At 42.4% G+C, this 26,646-nt stretch overlaps 1 protein-coding gene across 10 annotated transcripts in view; it reads left to right on the forward strand.

Annotated features, from left to right (window-relative positions):
* The window catches only part of LOC126333709 (E3 ubiquitin-protein ligase lubel), a 460,123-nt gene that overhangs the window by 285,152 nt on the left and 148,325 nt on the right, over positions 1 to 26,646 (forward strand). For 6 of the 10 annotated variants that reach the window (XM_049996758.1, XM_049996757.1, XM_049996764.1 and 3 more), the window contains 2 exons: positions 690 to 935; positions 5,202 to 5,381. In XM_049996758.1, coding sequence (XP_049852715.1) covers positions 690 to 935; positions 5,202 to 5,381 — 426 coding nt within the window. The remainder of the gene's footprint in view (positions 1 to 689; positions 936 to 5,201; positions 5,382 to 26,646) is intronic. The other 4 variants (XM_049996768.1, XM_049996761.1, XM_049996763.1 and 1 more) reach the window with 2 other exon arrangements.

A 26,646-nucleotide genomic window follows, 5' to 3' on the forward strand; every position in this document is an offset into this window, starting at 1 on the left:
ACCGTCACCGTACCGTCGGCTAACTGAAGCCATTCTCTGCTTATCCCTACCTTAAAAAATATCGTCACATTCGAAGACCCCACTGCAGCAAGACGCTGGGATAACTTCTGTTAGAAATTCCCGTTTTGTTGAGAATACAGACTTTCTAGGGGGAATTTCAGTGGTGAAACCTTCCCGGTTAACATTTAGGCGTTTCTACTGTTTCCTACCTACCATCTTTCGGTCCGTAATCTTTTCAGAAACTGGACGACCACAGGTAGGAAATTCAACGAGATTTTACATCAAGACAACATATTACTCGGCTGGTAACCCGAGAAGGCTCCATTAATATGCCCATTCACTGCCTGCTTAATGTCTAACGTCTTCGTCTAGCATCACATTTTAAATATTTTATGTTTCACATGCAAATCAATCTTAAAGAGGGTGTGTTTTCTCTCTTTCATTGTGCCCTCTATTGCCAAGTTATTTTTTACACCTCTCTGCACCTTTCTTGACACCACGACCAGTTTCTCCTTTTGTTGTAAGCCTTCCACAGACGTCTTTATTCCCTACTGTCTCGTCAGTTTAAATTTTATCCTCCAGCCGTGGCACCACATTTAAGTTTCTTCTGTTTCCAGATTTAAGTTGTTCTTAATACCAGTGCCGTAGTGCAGCAACGAGCGCTTTGGTGGGTGCCACCTGTTCCACAGAGCCTGCCTCCAGGGGTGTCCCGGGAGTCGTCTCCCCCGCTGCGCTATAGCGGCCGCTATATGGACGATGACTTGCCACTGTACCCGGAGTACGGGGGTTCGGCGTTTTACCGGCCGCAGCTGCCTCCGATGGCCTCGACGCACCGCAGCCAGTTCGACTTGCACCGCGCTAGCCAGCAGTGGGACATGAGGAGGCGGTCGTACGCAGAGCCTCCTCTGGGACTAGGGGCCAGCACGCTACTGAGGGTGGGGCCTGCTTGCAGTGTGCCTGGTTCACCGCACACACTCCCTTTCTTTCGCAGGATGCAATAACGTGACAATCTCCAGTTCACGGGCGCTATTGACGAGTATCAAATGCCTGCGTGTGTGTGTTTGCCAGTGTGTGGGTTCGTTTGCCTCTGAACTGCCTGACGGAGAATCTACAGTCCCTAAACATCCCAAAGCATGATCCTTAGTAGCATCAGAGTCACGAATACAGTAGTTTACCGTATGTGAGATTTCGTAGTTACTGTAGAGTTCCGTTGCGCCTCGAAGGAAAAGTACCCCAACTCGAACTGCTCAGAAGGAGTAAAAACGAGTTTAAAATACGGAGCTGTTCCTTGTTCTATCATCCATCCAGGTTGTTTAAGTGCAAAACTCGGCATTCGCATGCAGTCGATGTTTTATAATGAACCAAGGCACTTCGTAAGCATAAGTAGCCAAAGAAACAACACGGTGTAGCAGAAAATTATGACCAGGGAATTCGCCAATGTCATAATTAGGGCATTATTTGACGAAAGATATATTTAACTCAGTTAATACTCAAGAGGCGTATTTCCCAAAAAAAGAAGCTGCTGTGTCATGTGGCTGGGGCCTCCCGTCGGGTAGACCGGTCGCCTGGTGCAAGTCTTTTGAGTTGACACCACTTCGGCAACTTGCGCGTCGATGGGGATGAGATGATGATGATGACAACACAACACCCAGTCCCTCAGCGGAGAAAAATCTCCGACCCAGTCGGGAATCGAACCTAGGCCTCTTGGCATGACAGTCCGTCGCACTGACCACTCAGCTAACTTTTTTTATTTTTTTTATTTTATTTTTTTATGGAATAGTGTTAAAATAAAAAAGCAAAAGATTGAAACAAAATTTGACATTCAATGTGTAATTTTGATTTATAGAAGCTTCTAATTCTTTTCAATAAATTCCTTGCAGAATTTTCATGATTAATTATAAATTAAAACAGGCACTTGAAAAAAGGAAACAAAAGTAGCATAGACAGGTCTCGAACCAGAATTACCTGAACGGAAGTCTCGCTCGGTTCCCACTTTTTTTGTTGTTTTTTATTTATTTATTTATTTTCAGTAAAGATCACTCTGTTAAAAGGAACACGTAGATCATTTCATGGTATAGTATGTGCATTACATATTGAGTGGTGAGAGAAGCGTGAAGTTCATTATCAGCCGTCAAATGTGCGCACCGGCTGCAACCGGCACATCCCAGCTCTCGGGGCGGACTCGGGTCACACTACTGTGACCTCAAAAGCCTGAAGAACCACCTTTTGCAGCGCGAACCACTGCGAGACATGCAGAAAGAGATTCACTGAGATTCTGGAAGGTACCGTCACGCATATGGAGCCACGCCGACTCCAGTGCTGTGGCCAGCTGCGTAAGGTATCTCCGTTGAGGACTCACGGCGCGAACAGCCCGAACCAGGTGGTCCCACAGATTCTCGATTGATTTTAAGCCCGGGGAGTTTGGTGGTCAGGGGAGTACGGTAAACTCGGCTTGGTGCTCTGTGAACCAAGCACGTACACTGCGAGCTGTGTGACACGTTACATTGTCGCGCTGACAGATGCCACCATACCGAGGGGGAAAAAATGCTTGTAAGGGTGGATATGGTCCTCAAGGGCAGGTGTATACTTCTGTTGATCCCTTCTGCCGTCCAGTGTGACGAGATCACCCAGGTATTTCCTCGAAAATACACAATTGATGACGATGCTCCCTCCTGGTTGCAGGGCCTTTGCTTTCAGATGTTTCACGCCGTACATGCCATGGCCATCTGTCCTATATAGCATGAAACGTGATACGTCCACTTGCCGTAATGGTGTGCAAACTCCAGCCTTCGTCGCCGATGAACAGCAGTGAACAAGGGTGTGTGCCTGCTGCGGAGGCCCATACGTAGCAACGTTAGCTGAACCGACGTTGAGGAGACACTTTTGGTGCCCCCTTGGTTAATCTGAGCGGTCAGTTACTCAACAGTTACACGATTATTCGCCCGTACATATATCTGTAGCCGCCGCTCACCCCTGTGTTGCACCACAGTTGCCTCAGAGTCAGTTTTGGAGTGCGCCATTTTGTCGTGCACGGTATATCTTAACCAAGCCGGCACGCAAACAGTTTGCAAACATAGCCATTTCAGAAATGCTTCCATCCTTCACCCTAAAGCCAATGATCATGCCGTTTTGGATGTCAGTTAAATATCCGTTACACGGTACCGTTTCTTCGCTGACTTCTGTTTAATTGACATCGACGCATCGAATAAACACAAATGCACAGTTTTAGACAAAATGTCACTGAAGGTTGCTAGAAAATACACTTCTCCGTATTAAAAATTTGTTTTATTCGGTTTCAGCTGTTCTATTTGGGGTACTTACCTTATTAGTGTCGCTTGAATTTGAAGTAGGTGTTAAACTTTATTCTTGAAGGTGGTGGTGCATTTTTTCCTTTCTATCTTCACATTATATTCATAAAACTTGAAAAGACTTAGCCTAAATTAGGGTAGCTTCTGTGTCGGAGTCACATTCACTAAAATTGTTCTGGGCATATTACTGCGTAATTATGCAACACAAAGTGATACCCAGAATTTTTGGTACTGTTAACAGGGAACAATCAACGAACCCTAACAACTCGAACAGCAAATATTGCTGTATTAAGTGCCAACAATTTCTGGCCATTGGACCAGGTATTGTGCTCGCGAGGTGCCCTTCATTAGGAGAAACAGAGTCCAGGCTTGTAGTAAATGCAAAAGCAGTGTTATGTGACGACTTCCAGCTGGTTTTTCCTTGTTAACGAATAAAAATTACAATCAAACAATCGAACACCGAACAGAATTTTACTGAATTGATTTAAGTTAAAACTTGTAAAGTGTTACTGAGATTAATAGAACCCAGAGTAAAATGGGACACAAGCTATTCACAAATTTTATTTTTGTTTTTCGAATATTTGTAACTACAGAATTAATAGTCGGTGTGAATAGTCCAATGGCTGTAATAGCTCTGAGCACTATGGGACTTAACATCTGAGGACATCAGTCCCCTAGAACTTAGAACTACTTAAACCTAACTAACCTAAGGACATCACAAACATCCATACCCAAGGCAGGATTCGAACCTGCGACCGTAGCAGTCGCGCGGTTCCAGACTGAAGCGCCTAGAACCGCTCTGCCACTGTGGCCGGCTTGTGAATAGTGCCTTAGGTAGCAAAAAGTAGCGGCTTGTTAAGTAGTCAGAGAACTATTCTCATCGACTATTGGCTCTGTAGTTTCATTTAATACAGAAATATTAATAAACAAGTAAAGTCCCAGAGTTCATTCTTATCCAGTTTTTCCAGTTTTTGCAATGTGCATATGTTTTGTAAAGCATGCTTAACAAGAAAAAGATTTTTGCGTATATAAAACACGTATTTTGCAAACGTTTTACGACTTAGCATGTCGTGTGCCGTTTATTTCGAAGTGTGCTGTTTTTGCGTGTGATTGAGTGTATTTTCGTTTTTTTTTTTTCTCTTTCCGCTTAACTGTGAAGGAAAATAGGTTTTACACGTTTTATATGGCGTTTTCCATACAACTGCTATGTTGTGAATGACTTACGTACATTTTGCATTCACGCTAGAGTTCCTTTCAGTCGCTTCTTAGTAGTCTATATGATAAGACATGTGGTGTATGATTTAATTTTTTTACAGCGTCACATCTGTAGCTACAAACATGAACTGGTAAAATCCGTACCTACAGAAACTTGGAGCTACTTGAAAGAAATTATCGTCGCCTTATGAATAGCTCTTCCGTAAGCCATTATACGCTTGCACACAACTATGAACATATATTTGGTTCTGCAAGTATCACATGCTTTTTGCTATGTATCAATGATGTAAACTATTTTCCTCTCACAGGATTCTTCTGCTTGCTTCTTCTCTGTTGCCGTGCTGTGTCAAGTGCGAATTATTCAATGTGCAGTGTGCTGTGGAAATGAAAGTATAATGCAGAAAACGATTGAAAATTGTGTTGCCTTTCCCAGAGGTGTGGTTTTCAGTGATTTGCTTTGTATATTGTTTCCAATGCTGTTTCTTTTGAAAGCTCTTGTGTAGCACAAGAGTAAAAATAGCACCAAAACTCTTCTGATAAGAGAAATGAATGAGACAACATTAGAATTCGTTGGTACCAGACATGTCGCTGGTGTCAACTCACTGATGTAATCACTGCAGATGGTATCACAAGCAATGGAAGGGTGAGACCAGAATGTTGGCATCTTTTCTCTTGCAGCAGGCAGATTTCGCGGATCAGCGAAATGGACTGCACGGAGGCAGAGCGCTGTCACAACCGCCGGAGAAGCCACTGGGCGCTGGCTACGCAGACAAGATCACAGGCCTCACAGAGCTCGTCCAGAAACAGCGCACTGAAGCCATGAAGAACGAAGGCCTGGAGCTCGTCAAATTACTCAGGGTAAGTCTCTTAACGCACGACATGTACCTCGTCCAGCTGTGTTCAATGTTATATCTCAATTTCAGTCTCTCAACCGAAACCACATCAAACAACTAGTGTATTTCAGTCTTAATGGCAGTTATCTTATCGCGAAGATCCTATTCTTTTTCACAAGCTGCGAGATTGTCGCGAAAAATCAGTGACCCGTATATACTATAAGTTTCCTTTAATTTACGTATATGGCCACAAACTTGTTGTTAACTGATTACCGATTTCGGTCTATAATGACCATAATCAGATCTGTCTTATAAAAACAAAGTCCTAACGTACTGCAGCCATAGTGGCATCGTCAAATGTTAAATGCAGAATCAGCACCAGTATCGTGAAATATATGCAAATAACATCATATGCTCGAGTCATGTTGTCAGTAACACTACTGTTCAAAACAAGTTGCCTAGCTGCCAGCTTGGACGGCCCTTTGTAAAATTTAACCCACTGTCTACTGTTTCATCCTATTTCAAACATACCCTATCGACGACCACTGTCACCCACATGTGAAATAATCAAGAAAAGAACACAGTCTAAATGAAAATAACAGTTCTGCACAAACCTGACAGAATAAACACTGAACGAAAAAGCCTAATTTTCTTTGCTGGAAGGAAAATATGTCTTCAAATCCAGAGTCAAACTTACAGCTCCAAATAGTCGATTATTACAACTACGTGACGGAAAAATTTAACAAATCAAAATGATTAATATCTTTCCATGTTTGGCGTTCTTTCCTTGCTTTGTTAGTTGTGATCGTCTTGAAAGGTGTCCTTAAATATACTTATGCTCGAATTAGCACGACCCAAAAAACATTGTTCGAAAATCGGCGGAGCCTTATACATGATGTTTAAAATATCTTTTTACTCGTATATTTCGCACTGCACTCCAAGATGCACAAATCAAGTTCAAATGGCTCCAAGCACTATGGGAGTTAATATTTGAGGTTATCAGTCTCCTAGACTTAGAGCTACTTAAACCTAACTAACCTAAGAACATCACACACATCCAAGCCCGAGGCAGGATTCGAACCTGCGACCGCAGTAGCAGCGCTGTTCCGGACTGAAGCATCTAGTGCCCCTCGGCCAAAGCGGCCGGACCAATTCAAGTATCATCCTTTCAGTTTCAATAACACCAAACTCGAAAACAGTAAAGAGAGCGATATTATCAGACTTCTTCATTATCGCTACCGCCACAATAATAATAATAATAATAATAATAATTTTGTGTCGGTTCGTGAACGCTATTTCAGCGGTTTGCGTGTCTCTGATCTACTTCAATTATCCAACTGGGGAAAGAAGACCTACAGTTTAATGTGAAATAAGAACTACGTTTCGTTCCTGATGGCTGTTCACATCACTGAGAGGTGAAATATACATTAAAGGCAGACAAAAGTCTAGCTGGGATTCAGTCCTCCGACCTCTCAGTTTTCAAGCACCTGCTTACTGCTAGGCCACCAAGCCCCCTATAACACAGTCGGCGTTTTAGTGTCGACTCCAGCATTTATCCCTACATACGTATGAATACTGTGGTCAGTATGTTCCTTTTGTATTGAGAAAGTACACTTGATTGCAAACAAGCGGTAGGAAGAGAACCCCTTACCACCGAAAGTAGCTACTATACAGCCTCGTCACATGGCGAAATAGAATTAGGCAGGAGCTAAACAAAAATGTATGACAACACAGATTAGCACCAATTAAAATAATTTACTAAAAGAAAACCACTGGTGTGCAAAACATAAGCAAGAAAGTAATTTTCTCACGATGTGTAATTGCCAGTCAATGTAGCTGGGTATAATTTGTATCATACACAGGAAGAACTGCTCCAGTATAGTACAGAAGGTAACTGAAAGAAATGCACAATGAGACGAAGAGAAATGACATTTTTATTCGAAGACAACAATTACACTGAAATTGCCGCGGTTTATGATGTTTCGCTGGACAAAAGACGGAACACGGTTATTAATAGAGACGGTCACGCATGCTCTGCAACGTGCTCCCATGCTGGCCACAAGGTTGGTACGGAGCTCTTATGGTAGGGTGTTCCATTCCCCCACAAGCGCGGCTGGCAATTGCTGTGTAGTCGTTAGTGCATGTGGACGTTCCGCAATACGTCTCACACCTCCTGGATGGGATTTAAGTCGAAAGAACGGGGAGACCAGTCTATTCGCTGAAAATCCTTTCGTTTGAAGAGCCCTCCACCTGTGCTGTTCGATGCGGTCGTGCATTGTCATCCATAAAAATGAAGTCAGGGCTGAACGCACCCCTGGAAAGACGCACATGGGGAAGGATTACAGTGTCATATTAACATTCATGGCGAGTGTACCGTGTTCAAAGACTTGTAGGTCGTTACACCCAAACATATTTCCTCCCCACACCATAGCACCTGGACCACCGCAATGATCATGTTTGACAATGTTACTACGTGCATTATGTGTTCCCACCACTTTCCACTTGAGGGTACATCCAGCATTGTCGTGCATGTTCGTTTTGGTGGTCCAGGTATTGTGGTGTGGGGAGACATAATGTTGCACGGGTGCACTGACCTCTAAATCTTTGAACATGCCACACTCGCCAGTCAAGGACATTGAGACATTTTACTGCTTCCCCGCACACCCTTTTTGGGGGTACATTCAGCAGTGAGTCCATTTTTGTGGATCCCAATGTGTGACACTGCAGTTTCAGGAGCTCTCGAAACAGAAGGGTATTCGACAAATGGACTGGCCCGCCTGTTTCTTAAATCCCATTGAGCACATGTGTGAAGCCTTGAAGAGGCGTATTACAGCACCAAAAACTATCCAGCAGTTGCCAATCCTGCCGGTGGTGAAATGGAACGGCCTACCACAAGAACTCCTTACCGAAGTTGTGATCAGCGTGGTAGTTGTTGTTGTGGCCTTCAGCCCAGAGACTGGTTAGATGCAGCTCTCCATGCTATTCCATCCTGTGCAAGCTTCTTCATCTCCCAGTACCTAATGCAATGTACATCCTTCTGAATCTGCTTAGTGTATCCATCTCTTGGTATCCCTCTACGATTTTTGCCCTCCACGCTGCCCTCCAGTACTAAATTCGTGATCCCTTGATGCCTAGAATATACCTTACCAACCGATCCCTTCTTCTAGTCAAGTTCTGCCACAAATTTCTCTTCTCTCCAATTCTCTTCAATACCTCCTCATTAGTTATGTGATCTATCCATCTAATCTTCAGCATTCTTCTGTAGCACCACATTTCGAAAGCTTTTATTCTCTTCATGTCCAAACTATTTATCTTGCACGTTTCACTTCCTTACATGGCTACACTCCATACAAATATTTTCAGAAATGAGTTCCTGACACTTAAATCTAAACTCGATGTTAACAAATTTCTCTTCTTCAGAAACGCTTTCCTTTCCGTTGCCAGTCTACATTTTATATCCTCTCTACTTCGACCATCATCAGTTATTTTGCTCCCCAAATAGCAAAACTCATTTACTACTTTAAGCGTCTCATTTCCTAATCTAATTCCCATAGCATCACGAGATTTAATGCGACCACATTCCATTATCCGCGTTATGCTTTTGTTGATTTCATCTTATATCCTTCTTTCAAGACACTGTCCATTCCGTTCAGCTGCTCCTCCAGGCCTTTTGCTGTCTCTGACAGAATTACAATGTCATGTAAACAGTAGTTACAGCATGGTATTTATAGCATGCACTGCAGTGGTAATCACACTCTATACTAAAAATCAAGTCCTGCCTCTTGTAACGTCCAGGGGAGCACAAAAATCGTGGTCACTTCAGTGTAATTACTGTTTTTGTATAAAAGTGTCACTTCTGCTTTTCTTATTATGTATTTCTTTCATTTACTTCTGTACTGTACTGTAGCAATTCTTTGTATATATGGTCCATGTATCATTGAGTTATGTTACTTACCTGTGAAACATCATGCGAAATTTACTTGTGTTCTTAAGTTTTGTACACTAGTGAATTACCATGCCTAACTTTAGTATGAATCTGATACATTGCAATATTTGAAAGTTTACTTGCACCTATCTGACTTTTAACTATGGTCTAGTCCTGAATCCACTGTGCAATAACTGCATCCAGTCAATCTTGTTGGCGGCGACTATGGATACGGTCCTCATTCTGTCTTGAGATACAGTTGTTGACACTGCCGAGTCCTGCTGCTTGAGCTTCACAGTATGTCTTGGCCGTCCAAAACTGCCGGAGTTCGCAACACTATGTGTTTCCCCTGCCATGCATTGTGTGAATGTGATCTTCTAATCTGGATTAGCTTCTGTTTTTCCAACTTTTGGTTTCTTCTATAGCCACTGCTTATGCAGTGAGAAGATGTGGCCATCTTGTTGTGACGCTGAGCTGAATCTTCCAGCCCAGTACCTGTATCTTCATGATCTGCTACTGCCGTGTCTTCTCATAAAATGTACGTGCAATCGTCCGGAAATGGTCTTGCAGCTATAGGACTTCAAAAGTATCATGAAGTGGTCCAGGTGGAAAAATCTGTCGGTAGATGCAGAGACAAGCGGAGATTGGAGCTTCTGCAAGTGTTCTTCAGCTGCCTACCCCAGACGATATCGGCGTACTCAATGGCAGGGCAGAGCTGTGCTTTGTGAAGTGTGACGCTGAGACATGGAAGAAGTGCGGAAGCCGGGTTCAGCATGGGGTGCAGCTTGTGCAAACGATTTCGTAGCTTGTGTTTCACTTCCTGCATGTGCTAGCGTCAAGAAATGGACAGTCCAGAGTGACGTCAAGAGAGCGTGCCGTCGGCTTCCAGGGAACAGGGGTGCCAACGACGTTGACAGGCAGCGGATCCGCTGGGATGACACAACGTGTGACAATCACAAATTGTGTCTTAGTGCCGTTGATCTTGAAGTGCCAGTCGACGGCCTACTCGGCGAGGGAGTCGGCAGGGACCTGCGATCGGTGGCCAAAGCTGTCGGCGTTAATACTCCCTCTGTACAGTGTAGAAAGCTAACTGGATGCGATCCACCTTGGTTGAGCCTGCCGCACAGAGTATGTACAAGAGCGGTCCTATAACCGAGCCCTGTGGCACGTCTGCTCGGTTGTGACGAACTGTATACAGTCCAGACGGAGCCCTCACATGGCAGGTCCTGCCGTTAGGTATGTGCGTATGAAAGGAAAGTAGGACACCGGCATCTCAAGCTGTCTTGTAGGAGGTCTGCTAGCCAGAAGCTGTCATACGTCCGCGCCACATCTATACTCCATTCGTCTAAGGCCGGTATTACACTATGAAATTTCTTTGTCCCATATCTTTATCAAAGAAATTGGATGGTGTAGTAGGGAACTTTGTCAAATGTCGTCAAATATTTGATCAAGTCTAGGGCTTCGCTGTAGATTTGATCAAAGAAGTCGCTTGTCTCCTGTTCAGTGGAATGTGACATGTTACCACGTGGAGCGCTAGCATCGCTGCAGCGTTCTGTCATCTATAGCGTTTTTATGAACATTGCTGGTAAGTACAATTGGTGTGTACCGACAACTACAATATTAATACAGATGTATGAAGCTGTCGAGGCGCTTTACAACGTGAGGAACCCTGAATACAAAAATAGATTAAGAAGATTGGAGACCTAACCCTCTCCTGTAGCAAGGAATCGGAGTGTCACAGTGAGCCTATCTTCTGCAGACATAGCAGTTCTTAAGTGAGTATTGTGCGTTGTGATTTGAGGGTACACTTCACTGAGCACATACAGATATGTATGCTCATCCATTCTTAAGTAATTGATGTACATTTTAACGTCCTCCACTATAAGCTCACATAACAAGTTTTGTTGACTGCTTTTATTGTGTCGTTGTAAAACCGACGGCTTCACCCAGGTACGTCTCCTCCCCTCCCCCCCCCCCCCTTTCTCTTCCGCATGTGCAGACAGTGCAATTGTGGTACATGCAACTGCTGTAGTTGTTGTCAGCCATCTTGAACTTTGACGAATAATATGATGACAGTGTAATACCCCTTTTTAGTGCCATGTCAAAGATCTTTGTCAAATATATTTTACGAATATTTGATCACATCTTTGATGCCGGCCAGAGTGGCCGTGCGATTCTAGGCGCTACAGTCTGAAGCCGAGCGACCGCTACGGTCGCAGGTTCGAATCCTGCTTCGGGCATGGATGTGTGTGATGTCCTTAGGTTAGTTAGGTTTAATTAGTTCTAAGTTCTAGGCGGCTGATGACCTCAGAAGTTAAGGCGCATAGTACTCAGAGCCATTTGAACATCTTTGACAAAGAAATTTGATAGTGTAATCCCGGCCTAATCGAGACTGCGGGTAAACAATGCCACGTGCCAGGCTGCCTCGCAGAAGCGTAGCCCAAGGCATGATCACGTGTTCACCGGGGCTGAACAAATGGAAGGCGAGGTGTCTCGACAGCAAGACGCTTAGCATGTCTAACACTCCGGATATGAGGAACAAAAACTACGATAAAATATGCATATAGGATCACAAATAAGTACTCATTCTTTTCTGCTCACTGTGACACGGCACTATAGTTGGAACTGGAGCGAAAAATGGAACAAATAAATAAAACTACTCGCCAGTAATTTTATTGAGGGAGCTCTTTATTTTTTTCAGCACGGCAGAACAGTCATCCGTCTGATGGATCAGATAAGTGTTGCTACTACTATCGACAGAAATAACTAAACTCTCTTCGTGGTCTTCAACAATGTTATCCATGCCCCACATTGATTTTTCAGTTTTTCTAGCGTGCTGCACATATTTCCGCCACACATCCGGCGTTACTTCAGTCATTGCTTCAACCAGAAGTAGTTTCACTTCACCCAGTTGCTGTGCCCGGACAAGTTCAATGGCGCTCAGTTCACAGTAGTATGGTGATGTTCTTCAAACTACAGGGTGTTTATAAATGAACATCGGGATTTTAACGCTTTATAATATTTATTGTATTAAACTTACAGTTATAAATGATATGGCAAATGAAAGAGCAACTCAAACAGTTTTGTCAAGAACCCTATAAATGTTCAATGTGAGCACCATTTGTCACACGCCACACATCAGGTCTACAGCCAAGTTCTTCCCAAACGCAGATAAGTGTGTCCTCAGTGATTGTAGCAACAGCTGCTTCTATCCGGTTTCTTAATTCAGGGAGGTCTGCTGGTAGCGGAGGCACGTACACACGATCCTTGATGAAGCCCCAAAGGAAAAAATCGCTTGGCGTTAGGTCCGGTGGACGTGGAGGCTATGCAAAGCAAGCCCTGTTATTGGGCCCCTTGCAACGCTTGGGTACAGTAAAGTTCAACCAATCGCGTACTTGGATATGCCAGCGAGGTGGCGTAACATCTTGCTGGAAAATGAAGTTCTCTGGCTTCTTCCAACTGAGGGAAGATCCATTGCTCTATTGTATCAAGGTAAGAAGTGCCAGTTACAGTAGGTTCACTAAAAAAGAAAGGCCCATAAACTTTCCGCCGGGGTATGGCACAAAAAAACACTTGATGTGTGCCGTGTGACAAATGGTGCTCACATTGAACATTTATAAGGTTCTTGGTAAAACTGTTTGAGTTGCTCTTTAGTTTGACATATCAAATATAACTGTAAATTTAATGTAATAAATATTATAAAGCGTTTAAACCCAGATATTCATTTATAAACACCCTTTATTTTGTTTACTGAACTTACTATAGCATCTACAACTTACGCATTATGCGCTGGTTTGTTTTCCTCGGCGGTTGCCAGAAGCTGTCGCTTCAACATAACATTTTCAAGCGGATTTTTTTGGACGAAATCCAGTTGATAATATTCTTTTTACTAGAGTCTTTGTTCGGTATTTTTTCCAATTTGTGAGAGTGATATAGTGCACTATCATATACAATAACACAATGATCCTCAAGGCGTGAAATAACTTTGTAAAACATAGATTCGAAAGACTTGGTGTCACATGTCGTTTTCGACTCGAATGTCCACACAATCTCGTCCACAAAACCTTTCTCGCTCCCAATATGGGTTATTATTAGTCGTTTTCCTTTCCCAGATGGCGCTTTGTTTCCTGTAGACAAACAAGACAGAAAGGCTTCCTTAGCTGAAGATATTGAATCATCTATTCAGATTTTTTCTCGCGTATGAGCGGTCTGCATTTATCCAGGTCTCGTTCAAGTAATAAATTGTCCTACCTTCCCGGCTTGCTGATTATATAGTCCTTAAATAACGACTTTTCCATATAATGATCTCTTCTTTGTCCATCAGCATGCTTTTGCGCCCACGATTAAGGTACCTGAAATTTATCTCTTTCAAAGAGAGTGAAATGTTGTTTCTCTGAAGTCCGGCAGATCTGGATCTTCGATAACGGAAGCGAGGAGTTTATCAATGGTAGGAAGTTCACTCCGAAAGAAAAACGTGCATTTTCCTCCTTATGGCGTTTCTGTCGAAGTCTTCAACATTCTGACTTTTTTTGTGAGTCCTGTTTTTCTTTGGTGGTTTCAAAGTGAGATTAGATTTATGTCAGCGAAGCACTCGATATACAGACGAGCCGCCGACCCCAGTGGAATGTGTAGTTTTAGCAACAATTTCTGATGTTATTATCGTCATCACATTCTGTCTTGTACACATTCAGAATCATTTGCTTCTCCGAATTGCTTAATGCTGATCTACTAATTCGTTTTTTAGGGGAGGGGGGGCTGAGATTGCCGTCATCTTTTGCACTTTCGGTAGAACTTAACATTTTGATGTTTAACATTGGAGGAAACAGAAGAGAAAATATCAGTACAGAAGTAGAAGACAAAATGCATAAAAAAACCTGTGTTACAGGAAGACAGTTGAACCGTAAAATTATTACTGGTTCACCAAAGGTTATTAATGTCAATCACTACACAAAATGTAAAGTGGAAGTAGGTGCCAAGGAATAACTGGTAAAATTACACACAATTTTCAATACACTCTTTATTAAATTTGGTGCAAGACTTTACGATATCATTTAACAAATAAGTCACAATTTACGATAGGAAAGGACTTATAAATTATTAAATTATTACAAAAAATTTCACGCCAGTAAAAGGCAAGTACAGGCAAGCAATTTAACATATACCACGCGACGCTGTATAATATTTCAAGCTCAGCTAAATTACAGGTGAATTTCACTCCATTCATTAAATGGCGCAGAATCTAAGTTGTCTGCGACATATAAAGACAATCCTATTTACAAAATTTCTCAAAATAGAAAAACCAAAACGCGTGAGTCATGCACACGGGGGGACACTCGCAGTTAATAACATTACCATTTCCAAAATATATGAAAAAACAAATTTTACAAATTTCTGCCAGTTAACTTATTGCAAACACACACGCTCGCCAGGTAGGACTTGCGAACTTTTACAACATTGTCCTTTGAAGGCAACAATTTCTACCTGTAATGAAATGGCGAACTTTTGCATGTCAAGTAAACACACTAATAACAAACTACCTGTATAAAACACATAAGCACGTTGAATAAAAGCCTTAAAAGATATTGAATTGGGAAAACACACAACAGTTTTTGCTAGCTAGAAACAATATAAAAAATCCTCTGCGGCGTACATTAACAATCTTGCTAAATTATAGCCAAATACACATAAACACAAATTTACGTAAGTTACAGCTTCCAGATGAGCAGGAATTCATTATGCAATTGAGTAGTTCTTACCACGAGGCAAAAGGAATTTTTCTTCTTTCTTAGAGTACCTTCTACACGTGAGTCTAGTAATACTAGTTATGGCAGGTGAGAGAATGGATCAGGTCTTAGTGCTTTGCGTTTTAAACAGTACAGTCATTGGTGCCTTAGACTCTCACAGACATGGCAGAGGCTAATAGTCGAATAAACCCGTAGGTAAGCTGGGAGGGGAAAGAAGCAATCCGAACTACAATTTTACTCTGACTCCCCCCCCCCCCCTTTCGTCCTTTCGCCCTCAAAAGGGGACAAACGGACCACCCTTTCTAATATTATCACCTTCCCGCAGGGGGCAGACGGGAATGAATGGCGGGAAACTCCCAAAAAATACGTCTGGTATAATTAACAAGAATAAGTAAATTGGATTCAATTAAACTTCATAAAATCTGTTAACAATCAATACTCAACTTCTGGTGCGTTACGACTCCCAGGACTGAACCAACGCAGCACCTCCAAATGCTCTGCCGAGCCGCCCGCTGCCAGCCGTTTCAACGGACGCAGGAAGGCGCGCCGATTTTCAGAACCTCCACGCCGGTCGACAGCATACGGCAGAACTGCAGATTAGGCTCCTTGCGGACCCATGCTCAGGAAGATTCCTTTCGCTACGAACAGTTAACGCCCCATACCACGGAGCCGCTGCTCGCGCCGCTTACGCTGATGCTGCGGCCTGCGTGCTGTTCCTCTAGCACCGGCAGATGCCCCGACTGCCAACTCTCTCCGAGAGCCCATACAGCCACTTCTTAAACCCACGCGAACAGCCCACTTTTCCCCTATCCTGCTAGAGGGAGGTAACGAAGCCTTCAATTGCGACAACGGCACCACCGCCAGAAAACGGAGGACGACTGCTTCACGCTACGCTCTGCGGCGCGCATTTCAAAGCTAACTTTACTACGGCTCAACAGTAGTACTTGCATTTCCTTACTTACAATGCACACAATTACACAATTTCGGCGACACGTTTAACAGTAGAGCACAAGGCGACAATAGCCTGTACTGTCTACTCCTGGCAACAGCTGCTAAATGACGTCACTAGCACGTGATTCAGAATGTTTACCTCTGCTGTCTCTTCTCCGCGAACGAGCTATAGAAACACCGCACCGATATACTCGCGGCGTTCCATCGCACCAAAGGCTTCAACTAGCAGCAGAAGTTTATGTTCTGTCGAGTGACGTTGGCGGAACCCAAACTGCTCCCAGCGCCGAAGATATTCTTTGGCGCGGTGGCTTGTTTGAGGCAGACCCAATCGAAAACCTTGAGCAAGACGAAGACCCTTCGCCAACTGCGCGATGGCCACAACTCCGCTGAGTGGAACCGCGTGTCGTTTATGTCTGAGTATGGCAGAGGGATGTCCTCTTGGGGACTATATGTACCGGTATGACGTAAGACAGAAGCATAAGATAGCCCTCGCCTTGTTGCACCCTCTCTGGACGCTAGCCGTAATTCACAGTCCCGCTGCTTATCCTCATGGCGCCCACGTGCAAACTAGATCTTGCCCCCCCCCCCCCCCCCCCCCGCCCTACAATCTCTTTTTTTCACACTCGTAATAAAGATTTCTTCTTCTTCGGAACTACAGCCGTTGGTGGGCCTTGGCCTTCTCAACAATCTTCCTCCATATCTCTCTGTTCTCAGCCTTTTTCTTCCATCGCCGGCCGCGGTGGTCTCGCGGTTCTAGGCGCGCAGTCCGGAACCGTATGACTGCTACGGTCGCAGGTTCGAATCCTGCCTCGGGAATGGATGTGTGTGATGTCCTTAGGTTAGTTAGGTTTAAGTAGTTCTAAGTTCTAGGGGACTAATGACCACAGCAGTTGAGTCCCATAGTGCTCAGAGCCATTTGAACTATTTTTTCTTCCATCCACGGATTCCCATCTTGGCAAGATCAGCCAGCATATTGTCCATCCAGCTAGCTCTTGGTCTTCCCTTCCTTCTGGTGGAATACAGTCTGGCATTCATTATTCGTTTGGGCATCCTGTCTTCCGTCATCCTCTTCATATGTCCTAAAAAACGTATTCTTTGAGATTTGTTAGATTTCACTATATCTTTCCCTTGTATAAGTTCTTGCATTTCATGATTGTATCTCACTCTCCAGCCTTCTGCCTCTCTCAGAGGCCCATAGATTTTTCCTAAAATTTTCCTTTCAAATGCCCTTAGGCTGTCACTGTCTGCTTCTGTCATTGTCCACGTTTCTGATCCATAGGTGGCAACAGGTCGCACAAAGTAATAGTATACACTCAATTTAGTTGTTCTTGTAATTAGAAAATTCTTGAGTATCTTTAGGTTTGCAGAATAGGCTTTGTTTCCCGCTTGTATCCTTTCTCTAACACATTGTCTCATACTGTTATCAATGCTTAGGAGAACACCTAAATAGTGGAAGCATCTAACAGCTTTGAAGCATTTATCAGAGATCTTCAGGTCCTGTGGTGTTCTTCTAGCTTCAGAAATGGACATAACCATATATTTTGTCTTGCTTTCATTTACAGTAAGTTCAATTCTTGTTCCTTCTGCTTCCATTTGTCCATATATTTCTTTAAGTGATGTTACACCTCTTGTTGTCACGATGGCAATATCATCTGCATGTGCGCATATCAGGCTGGACTTCATCGTTACTGTTCCTCTTTTATCTACTTTTTGTATGATACTACGCTGTGCTAAATTAAACAGGGCCGCAGAGAGGCCATCACCCAGTTTCACTCCATCCTCAAAGTCAAACTGCCTGGTCATTGTGTTATTCACCTTTACTTTTGCTTTTGTATCCTTCATTGTTAGCTAGATTAACCATCTCATTTTGTCACAGACGGCCAATTCTTTCAGCCCTTTATATAATGCTGGTCTATTAATACTATCGAAAGTTTGTTTAAAGTCAACGAACAGGAAGGGCAGATCTATATCATCTTCATAAAATGTTTCCATTATTTGTTTAACAACAAACAACTGGTCATATGTACCTCTGTTTGGTCGGAATGCACATTGGTATTCTTTATTGTTTCGTTCAGCACTTCAGAGAAAATCTCATATACTGTATTCAGTAGGGTTATGCCTCTATAGTTTTCACTATTGAGTTTTTCTTACTTCTTCTATATTGGGCATATTATTCCAGTATTGCACTCCTCCGGATTGCTTTCATTTATCCATATGTTCTTTATTAGTTTAAATATTTCACGTCTTAGAGGTTGTCCCCCTGAATTTATTAGTTCTGACACGATCCCATCTTCACCGAGTGCGTGGTTATTTTTTAGTTTATTTATCAATGTTTCCACTTCCAGCATTGTTGGCTTTTGTGTCTCATCCCTTTCAATTTCTCTTGCCTCTTTGTTCTCTTCCTGTTCCTGTGTACCTCTTGGGGCGTGATCTGAGTTTTCATTGAGAATATCTTCAAAGTATTCTGCCCTTCTTCGCAATATTTCTTGTTTATCTCATATTATCTCACCGTTTCTGTTTTTGCATGCATTTTGTTTGAGTTGAAAATTTTTTCTCATCTTTACTACGGCGTGATAGAATTTCTTCGTTTCATTCTGTTCCTTTAATTCTTCTAACTTTTTAAACTTTGATTTCAGCCATTCCTTTTTCTTTGGGCATTGGATCTTAATTCTTTGTACACTTCCACGTTTCTTCTTGTTTCTCTCTGTATCTAGTCCATCTCTCTTGGATTCCCATTGTTTCCTCGCTGGGAGTCAGTGCATCTCTACTTTCTCGTCTGTATGATTTAGATAAACGTGCCTAAATATAACTGTTATTTGTTCTCTATGGCTTGCATCTGGTATGCAGTCTAATATGATGGAAAGATATTTAAATTCTCTTACTTTCTTCAAAATATTTTCATAATTGTGCCTAGTAAATCACGAATTTCATTTTGAATGTGATCTTCTTATAGTGGGCAATACTCAACCGACTTGAGTCGGATTTTGATTCAGTTCTGCGAATGTGTTCCCGCACAACTGAATCAAAGATGCCAGTATCTCTCTACCGCTTTTAAAAAATTCCATTATAATGTTCATATATTTTTTTGGAAGAACCGCGAAAAGCCAGACATTGTCGCGACAAAAACTTAATAACAGCAATAATCCTTTCTAGTACATCACACCAGTGTCTTTTTAAGTGCTCTATTAGTCTTAGTTGCATCTCATTTATATTATTCAGTTATACCCATGACTTCACATTTTCATTGTAGGAATCACTTGTTTCGTTTCTATTCAGAGTCGATGATAAATGCTGCCAATCCGAAAATCCATCCATATCAGACAGACTACTTACACTTTTTCAAAACATATTACAACAGAAACATTACACTGAATCCTTTGGTAAAAAGTAAAGAAGCAAGTCTCTTTATCGCCGTTAGAAAGATATCTGTAATAGTGTCAGCAAGCTTTCTTACCTCGTTATTAATATGATAAGTATGATTATGTACTTGAACAGAACCATGTTTAACAAAAATATTAACAAGATCACTACCAATATTAAGAGACCACAGCCCCGGGTCTTCGCTAATTGTCAGACTCTCACAAACTGCTGCTGTACTGCTTGAAGATTCTTCAGCGGTAACATACCATGTTGAGACCATCAGAGGGAGTAGGAGCGTAACATGTCTTGTTTTCCCTTGCTTCCGTAGTGTCAGAGACAAAAGCCGAGCACGTAGCAGAGGCAAAGAGTTTCTTGAACGTCGTTTACAGATTTGGTCAAAAATTTCGTAATAGAAACTGCTAGTTTTTCTTTCTGCCTTTCCTTATCTCGTTTCTGATTACGAAACTAAGTTCCAGAAGGTTTTTTATGGAGAGCTGCATCAAACCAGTCTCAGGACTGAAGACCACAACAACAACAACATGGTTCCTGAAACAATTTTTGGGTGAAACTAATGAAACTGTTTCTTGGTGCTTGGTTGAAGAAATTTAAAACTAAATGAAATGATTATTCTTTTGTTCTATAATACTGTATTTTGTGTGACTGTAGGCATTTTAGAGCGTATATATATTTCGTTCCACTTCTGACACAGTCGTTGATTTCCCGCCGTATAAGTGACTTGAATTCAGAACGTGATCTCTAACGCTACGCAATGTCTCTTAATTTTTATTAATTTCGGTTACAATTGGCAACAGATCCAGTAAGGCGGAGCGAATTACTCTATCTAAATACGAAACCAATTATATGTATGTTAACGTAATACGGAATGTAGGCCTACTTACTGGTGTTTTAAAGTTAGTAAGTAGTGTCGCCAATTTCTTGGAAAATAAGGATTCACTTTTCGCTGACGTTGCGTCCATATACGGTTGGGTTTAACAATGAGAATCTCGGTGATGTACTGGAGACGACAAGCAACCAGTAAAAAACACGACGTAATGTTTCTCTGTTGTTGATCGTCCGTTACCGAAGTCACCTCTCCTTTGATCGCGGTGCTGCATCTTGAGGCTATAGGCAGTGGCGGCTGGTGATCATCTTCTACTGTTCTACGGTACACTGTGAGCTTCGTATGATAATTATGCAATTTATCTTCGAATGCAGGCCATAAATCACATTAAAATTACGTCAGTTCTTTTCCAATGCTTGTTGGTATGGAAATAAAACGGAGCAAAACTCGTTTTGGATATTTCTGATATTAATGACGTAGGATAATGACATCAAAAGCTCGTGTGTGTCAGACAGTGTAATATCTGAAAGTAGCAAGCCATGTATCAATGACAAAACGAATGAAAATTACACAACATATGCAGGTGTACGGGGCGGGGGCCAGCGGCCTTGCCGCAGTGGTAGCACCGTTTCCCGTCACATCCCCCAAGCGCTGTCGGGCTGGGCCAGCACTCAGATGGGTGACCATCCGGTCTGCCGACCGCGGTTGGCAAGCCGGGTGCACTCAGCCCCTGTGAGGCAAACTGAGGAGCTACTTGATTCAGAAGCAGCTGCTCCGGTCTCGTAAACTGGCATACATCCGGGAGAGCGGTCCCTCCATGTCCGCATCCAGTGACGTCTGTGGTCTGAGGATGACACGGCGGCTGGTCGGTGCCGTTAGTCCTTCTTGGCCTGTTCGGTAGGAGTTTAGTTTTTAGTACGGGACGGGGGCACTGAATTTATCCTACAGGGCGGCAAAATTCGCCAAGACTACTGAGTTTATATACGAACCTATTTATGATAGATTAGAAATCAGAAAGCTAGAAATCATCATTATATTACTGCCAAAATTTCATAAAGTCAGTTTACGACAAGAACCAAATCCGTATTGGCAAAAAATTACTTCTTCTATCCGTAAAAGGAGATAAACATGCCTACATTACTTTTAGAATTAATTGTGCTATTATTGTTTAAGTCATTCGTTCATACAGTTACTTATTTCGTATAAATGACGTTTTCAAAAAATGGTTCAAATGGCTCTGAGCACTATGGGACTCAACTGCTGTGGCCCTTAGTCCCCTAGAACTTAGAACTACTTAAACCTAACTAACCTAAGGACATCACATACATCCATGCCCGAGGCAGGATTCGAACTGCGACCGTAGCAGTCGCGCTGTTCCGGACTGCGTGCCTAGAACCGCGAGACCACCGCGGCCGGCTCACGTTTTCCAAGTGGCATTACTAATAAAACTATTATCACTCCGAAAACGCAATAGGGAAGGAAATTAGAGTAACATTAGCCTAGCAGCACAAATGTTATAAACTTCAGCGAAAATTTAATTTCTTATGACAAAGGTGAATTGTGGCGCTTAGGAAGAACTTTACGTCCGACTGAGTGTTTAAAGTTCTGTATAGACACTGCCATCGGCAATTAAAGTGTTAAAACAGGGACTATAAAACAGGGAATATTTAGTATTAGAAATTAGTACAATTAAAATAGACAGCCGTACTCACCATACGGACGCTTCTTTCTCCGCTTATATTTTATAAAACTAAAAAGAATATGCACTGATAGCATTCTCAAGTTGCAGCAATCAACAATGTGCGGCTTTGTGTATCGTGCTAACGGCTCGGAACAAGTGAATGGAGAGCGGAGTTACGTCAGTCAAACGCACCCGCCGAGAAGCTGCGGGGGTTCTCTGTATAGGAACCGGAATCTGAAGGCCGACTTTGCCAGCTTCTACTCAGAACTCCCCATTGGAGACGATCCTTCGCAAGTAGGAATACCCGACGTTGTAAATGTGGTTCCAACATACAGACGTTTCGTATTTTAATTCGAACAACCAGATACAGACTGCAGTCTTAGGAGAGGATTAAATAATTGTGTCATGCAGATTTAGAGACATTGAAACGAATCCGATCAAAGCGATTTGGCTGCATTTGCCGCCGCCTAGGCTTGCCGCCCACTCCCAGCGGCCCTGCTCGTTGTCAGTTAGTTGCACAAGATTACTATGCAGCTCGGCGCCCGTTTGTGTAGGCTACGTCTCGTATCATCGGAGGACACAGCAGCTGCCAGCAACTGTAACCAAGATGACGTTAGAAATTTTGCATATACAGGGTGTTACAAAAAGGTACGGCCAAACTTTCAGGAAACATTCCTCACGCACAAATAAATAAAAGATGTTATGTGGACATGTTGGGCTGGTTCAAATGGCTCTGAGCACTATGGGACTTAACAGCTATGGTCATCAGTCCCCTAGAACTTAGAACTACTTAAACCTAACTAACCTAAAGACATCACACAACACCCAGGCATTACGAGACAGAGAGAATCCCTGACCCCGCCGGGAATCGAACCCGGGAACCCGGGCGTGGGAAACGAGAACGCTACCGCACGACCACGAGCTTCGGCCAGGTCATGTGTCCGGAAACGCTTAATTTCCATGTTAGAGCTCATTTTAGTTTCTTCCGCCTACGCTCAATGGAGCACGTTATCGTGATTTCATACAGGATACTCTACCTGTGCTGCTAGAACATGTGCCTTTACAAGTACGACACAACATGTGGTTCATGCACTATGGAGCTCCTGCACATTTCAGTCGAAGTGTTCGTACGCTTCTCAACAACAGGTTCGGTGACCGATGGATTGGTAGAGGCGGACCAATTCCATGGCCTCCACGCTCTCCTGCCCTCAACCCTCTTGACTTTCATTTATGGGGGCATTTGAAAGCTCTTGTCTACGCAACCCCGGTACCAAATGTAGAGACTCTTCGTGCTCGTATTGTGGATGGCTGTGATACAATACGCCATTCTCCAGGGCTGCATCAGTGCATCAGGGATTCCATGCGACGGAGGTTGGATGCATGTATCCTCGCTAACGGAAGACATTTTGAACATTTCCTGTAACAAAGTGTTTGAAGTCACGCTGGTACGTTCTGTTGCTGTGTGTTTCCATTCCATGATTAATGTGATTTGAAGAGAAGTAATAAAATGAGCTCTAACATGGAAAGTGAGCGTTTCGGGACACATGTCCACATAACATATTTTCTTTTTTTGTGTGTGAGGAATGTTTCCTGAAAGTTTGGCCGTCCCTTTTTGTAAAACCCTGTATAGTTCTGTTGGGTTAATTGTTCAGTAAGGTCGTCAGGTACTCCAAAATTTCTGACTATCCTTCGATTTTAAGTATTGTAGAAAATACGAAATTTTGTTTAACTTGAAGAGAGTGGAATCACCCTGCTACGTCATTCGTGGGGGAGTCACTTGCATCCTGTTATATCATTTAGGACGTTCTCGGATTTTCTGCAACTGAATTTCACTGAAGGACAGAGATGTGTGCCCTCGTAAAGAATGTAAGCACTGCTTTATCGTTGGCGATTTGCGAGAGGAGGCCGGAAAAAGAAACTCAGTATCCCACGTTGATTGTGCGGAGAGAGGCACTTTGCAGAGGGGGGAAGACTCGCCTAATTCAAATTTAATGGTATGCTCTGAAAATAACGGGAATTTTGCAACTTCACTCGTTGTTTGAACATTCCAGCATGTCATCAACCGATAAACACGCGAAAAAAAAATTAAGAACGATCTTCTAATCACAGTCAAAAAATTGCTGTTGACGAATCGCGTGACATCTAAATTTGTTCAAAAGTTGTTGAATTTTGAACAACAACATCGGCGAGTGTAAAGTTGCTCAGTAGTCGACGTATGACGTCAACAACGATGCAGAACTACTGAATCGTCTCATAACTGGTGAATGAAACATTTGTTTAAGGATTTGACGTCTAAACTAAGGCTCATTTGTTCCAGTGGGACCTTTCTGGATCATAAGCATCGAAAAAAACTTGACAAGTTCTTGGTTGGTTGGTTGTTTGGGGAAGGAGACCAGACTGCGTGGTCATCGGTCTCATCGCATTGGGGAAGGACGGGGAAGGAGGTCGCCGTGCCCTTTCAGAGGAACCATCCCGGCATTTGCCTGGAGTGATTTAGGGAAATCACGGAAAACCTGAATCAGGATGGCCGGAGGCGGGATTGAACCGTCGTCCGCCCGAATGCGAGTCCAGTGTCTAACCACTGCGCCACCTCGCTCGGTTTGACAAGTTCTGTTAAGTGTAAACTTTATGTCAACTTCGTTCTTCGATTTTACCGGCGTAGTGTAGCATGAGTTCTTGTCACAAGGTCGAACGACCTCACGTACAACATCAATGAAAAAAAAAAGCCTGTCTGGATTTGTGGCGAAACAATTCATGTTTTTTGCACCACAATCATGTACCTACTCTCAGTTAACATGTTCGTGAATTTTTGACCAAAAACAATACAGTAATGACGTCTCTGCCTCCATATTCCGCACGCATGACCCCATTTTCCTTTTCCTCAAAAATAACGTGGATCTTACAGGGCCGTCGTTTTACTAACACAGATGTGATCAAAATCGCACCATAGAGCTACAAGCTGTACCAAGGCTAGAATTCCGTAAGTGTGGCATAATTGTGTAATATCTAATGTGAACGATTTTAAAGGTGATAACTTTGATGTACATGATTAAATAAAATTCTTTCCAAAAAATGAAAATACCTTTTATTATATTTTTTGAACTCACAACTGCAGCTGTGGGAACAGTGAGCTGTGTTCATGTAGCAGTAAAGAGCGCTTCAGTGTTTCGTGCAGTCGAAATATAATCACAATTTGTACCGTAGTAATATTCATGCTGCTACCGGTACATAAAACATAGCGATGCGTCACTATACGATGAAACGATACGTAGCATTAATAAAATACTGCCACTGCGCTACAGTATTTTTGGAGGCAAAGACCAGGTTATCCATGGGAAACAAACACTGCCCAACAAAGTATTCCATTCGTTTCCCAGTTCAACAAAGGAAGAGAGGGTAAATGGTTAAGTGCATAAAAGACACTGGGTGGTTTGTGAGTGTCAACAGGTTACACAATAAGCTTGTGCTAAGTGTTGGGTGGTTGGACGTGTATAGATTCGAGTGCGAATTCGGATTCTGAACCTGCGACGACAGCGCTAAAAAGGTAAATCATGGTACGAAATATAAACCCAAAACTGAAAAGAGCAACGTTTACATTTGTCTTAGATGCAGCACGATAGGTCTTCATATTAATTGCTGTGTGTGCATACAATTAGAACCGAAATCTGAAACTTACCGCTTGTAAAAGTAAATAGTAAATGCAAAGATCCAATTTATTGTTAACATAGCTTCTGAAACTTGTTCTGTGTCATCCAAAATGTTTAAGCTCCATCTCCAGAAAAATTGGTTCCGGCAACACTGCAGTGGTCTTTCTGTTGAGGGTGTGTGGCACTGAAACCGTCATATGATCATCTTAAGCCAAGTTTTTTTTATGGTTTCCCAAAATAATTTGATGTGAATGCTTTGCCAGTATTCATCACGAAAACTGTTCACAAAAATCCATTAAACTAGAATGAAATGTTGCTATTGTTAAACATCGGTGTAGAAGACCGCCAGTTTCGTTTTCCATTGCTTATATTTTCATGTCCTGGACTAAACATTAGCATCCACACACGAACCATCAAGTTTAATATCTCTTTAGAACATAACAATTTTTGTTTATGACTGTCAAAAAATTTTGGTGGTTGCAGTTGCATATTTGATTAATTGTCATCATCAACCATCTGAAAGCATACTATAATATACAACAGATAAGCAAAGCATCAAAGGAGGAAGCATCGTAAGTTTAAACAAGGATCAAAATATAGAGTAAATAATACTTACACATACAGGGTTCTGTAGAACACACTTAAACTTCTACATGGCTAGATGCAAATCAATTGTGGCCGAAATAAAAATACAAAAGATACAAACATAAACATTAATACAATTGCAATTCCAGAACACAAACAGGTATGAATAGAGCAAAAAATACAGGACCGTAATGACTGGCAAAAATAATGTAAAGACTGAATTTTGTCGTTCGTATACTGCTCAGTTTGAAATAAAAATTACTTACATTCTGAACTCCACGAAGAACTTTCATGTTATGTGCACTCAGGTGTTTCTTAGGAACGTTAACATCATGTTAACATAAAGCTAATTAGAAATCAGAAGTTCCTTTTCTATGAAGTTTTCCCAGCATTTGGCTGAAGTGAGTTAGAGAAATGACAGAAAACCTAAATGTAGACGGTTGGATGGGCATTTGAACTACTGTCCTGCCAAAATAAGTGATTTTTTTTATCAGGTGACCCATCACAGCCTCGTATCATTTTCTGGTACATCAAGTACCTTTTGTGCTTTTTGACT

Source organism: Schistocerca gregaria, chromosome 2 (genome assembly GCF_023897955.1).
Source record: "Schistocerca gregaria isolate iqSchGreg1 chromosome 2, iqSchGreg1.2, whole genome shotgun sequence".
NCBI classification, from domain to species: domain Eukaryota; kingdom Metazoa; phylum Arthropoda; class Insecta; order Orthoptera; family Acrididae; genus Schistocerca; species Schistocerca gregaria.